The 2,944-nt window shown below is 53.1% G+C and overlaps 1 protein-coding gene across 1 annotated transcript; it reads left to right on the forward strand.

Annotated features, from left to right (window-relative positions):
• Positions 1–1,206: 1,206 nt before the first annotated feature.
• LOC126912013 (uncharacterized) lies at positions 1,207–2,937 on the forward strand (the record flags this gene model as incomplete). Its single annotated transcript, XM_050701997.1, is given in 1 exon segment — positions 1,207–2,937. A coding segment is annotated over 1 exon segment (1,448 nt), but the record flags the coding sequence as incomplete, so codon positions are not given.
• Between the last annotated feature and the right edge of the window lie 7 nt (positions 2,938–2,944).

Raw genomic sequence — 2,944 nt, forward strand, 5'->3', positions numbered from 1 at the left:
GGGGGATACACTGTCAGGCCTTCGCAGACGACGTTGTCCTGGTAATCTCAGACCATACGACCGGTCCCCTGCAACAAGCTGCCAACGAAACACTAGACATTGTATCGGAATGGGGTGCTCAAAATAAGTTAAGATTTGCCGCGCACAAGACCAACGCGATGGTGTTAACCAAAAAACTTAAGTACGACCTTCCGGAACTATACATGTCGGGCACACGGCTGAACCTAGTCCAAGAAGTCAAGCTGCTAGGTTTAATAATAGATCATAAACTCACATTCAATGCGCACGTATCCGCGACTTGTAAAAAGGCAGCGGACATATACAAACAACTTGCGTGTGCGGCGAGGGTGACTTGGGGTCTGAACAGAGACATAATAAGAACAATATATGTGTCGGTGGTGGAGCCCATCGTGATGTATGCGGCAAGTGCGTGGGCGCCCGCAGCTGAAAAACTGATGTCAAGAAACCAGTTTGACTCATTGCAGAGGGGCTTTGCGCAAAAGATCTGCAAAGCATATCGCACGGTGTCACTGACATCGGCACTTATTCTGTCGGGCCAACTCCCCCTAGATCTCCGGGTAATTGAGGCCGCCACCCTATTCAAGATCAAGAAGGGTCATTCCCAGGAGTTTATACCGCCGGGTCGCGAACTGGAAAGGAACGTCCACCCATCTAAAAATCCCCACCCAGCGATACTCATATCAACAGATTATGCCCGCGTAGAAGACTGGACTCCTGAAACTCTGGAGACCCATAAAATTTCCGGCCCCCAGATATACACCGACGGCAGCAAAATTGAGGGGAAAGTCGGAGCTGCCCTAACTTGGTGGGAAAATGGAAAAGAGTCCAGTTTCAGAACCTTCGGCCTGGAGCCTCACAACACTGTCTTCCAATCTGAAATGTACGCTCTCTTCAGAGCCGTCAGGTTGGTAAGAGAATCGAATGCGGCCTCCGTGAGCATCTTGAGTGACTCAAGATCATCGCTCGACCTGCTCAGGAGCCCGGTGGCCACTCACAACCTGGCACTAGAAATAAAGAAAAGCGTCCGAGAAATTAGGCAGGAGGGCAGGGAGGTGAGGTTCTTCTGGCTCAGGGCCCACGTGGGGACCGAGGGGAACGAGAGAGCGGATGAGCTGGCCAAGGAGGCAGCCCTTACAAAAGAGACAGCCGACTACACGAAGGTCCCGATATCGTACGTGAGGGGAAGATACGAGAGAGGACAATACAGAAGTGGCAAGCGCGGTACGAAACCTCGAGCACAGGCTCGGTAACAAAAGTGTTCTTCCCGGACGTCCGAGAGGCGAAAAGGATACTCGGGGACACAGTCCTCACACCGACCCATGTGCAAGTCCTCACAGGACACGGAGGATTCTCAGCGTACCTCCATCGATTCCATCTAAAGGATAGTCCTTCTTGCGTCTGCGACTCTGCTTGCGAGGAATCGGTGTGGCACCTGCTCTTCGAGTGCCCAAGGTTTAGCCCGGAAAGAATGGAGCTGGAAATAAAGATCGGTATCCAGCTAGACCAGTCCACACTCCATACCATCATGGGGAAACTAACAACAAGGAAACCATTCTTAGCATTCGCGAGCAGAGTGGCTGTCATCGCGGCAGAGGCGAACAAGACAGATGCATCCTTCCGCGGTCGGAACAGACTACCACCGTCAAACACCCCACTTACCACCACACAACAACCAGCAACCGCATCAGTAAATGCAACGCACAACGCAGCAACTGCCACTGTTGTCCCACAAACAACCACAACACAACAGACCGAAACGTCAACCACCTCAACCACTGGTAACCTACAAACCACTGCCACTACACATACAACAACACAACAATCTGCAGCATCAGCGGCAGCAGCAGCAGTGGTGGAGCCTAGCCCGCAGCAAAACCCTAACTCCATGTCAATCGCACACCTCTTGGCATGTGGGGGAGATGGCGTCCCAGGAATCAGACTGCGGGGCGTCGCCCTCTTTATGAACAGAGAGGGAGAAAGGCTGGGCATAAGCTACTGCATCGGTACAAGCCGTCCAAGGGCCCGAATAACAATATCACCGGGCCTTGCCGCCCTGATCAACGGAAGCACCACCAAATCAACCATCAAAGGCAGCAAATATGCAGCGCTGCCACAAGTGGAAGTGGCTACTCACCGATGCCGCTTAATGCGACACAAAGGTAAGACGATCGCATTATTCGAGTGGGGGGTGGAGACTCCATTTGCACAGGCGAGCTCATTGCTTCGACAGATCGGTGAGGCAGGAGGAGACCCAGCATTCACAGCCCGCACCATAAGCGTGGACGCGATGGCAGTTGGGGGGGAGAGGGGCGAGGTCGCGGACAGGTTTGGCTGTTTAAAAGCCTCTGAACACCACGAGGTAGTAGTTTATGAAGATAGAGGGGAAACTCTAAGTTTCCTCAAAGCCCCCAGGAGACTAACAGCATGCGCAGCAAGCCCTTCAACCCCAGCCACTCAAAGCGGATCCGAGCGGGCCCAACAGAAGGCAGCCGCCGATAAAGCTGAGCAGAATAAAACCAGATGCCCAGAAGATCGGGTGCAGTCGAGGAGTCGCCTGAAAGTTTTCGGCACCTTCCTTAACACTCTGCTTCCTACCGCAACCCGCAACTCAAACAAGCAAGAAACAGCCGTAGAGAGGTTCTTCTCCAGAATCGCTAAACCACCCACACAGCCAAAGCCCACACCAACCAGAGCTGATAAAGGGCAAGTCAGCCCGCCGATACTCGCCCTAAATTCGGGAGTCACGGATCACGTGAAGAGCGCCTTCCTCGAGTATGTAGCTGTCGTGAGAGCGACCAGAGAAGTCAATCTTGCGACATGCAAGAAGATCATGCAGACGTTCAGAAGAGAGACAGAAGGACTCTTAAGGGTGCTGCTCGAGGAGGCGGGGGCTGCGGTGTACGACAACTCCAGATCCATAGTT

This window comes from Spodoptera frugiperda, chromosome 21, assembly GCF_023101765.2.
Source record: "Spodoptera frugiperda isolate SF20-4 chromosome 21, AGI-APGP_CSIRO_Sfru_2.0, whole genome shotgun sequence".
NCBI lineage: Eukaryota > Metazoa > Arthropoda > Insecta > Lepidoptera > Noctuidae > Spodoptera > Spodoptera frugiperda.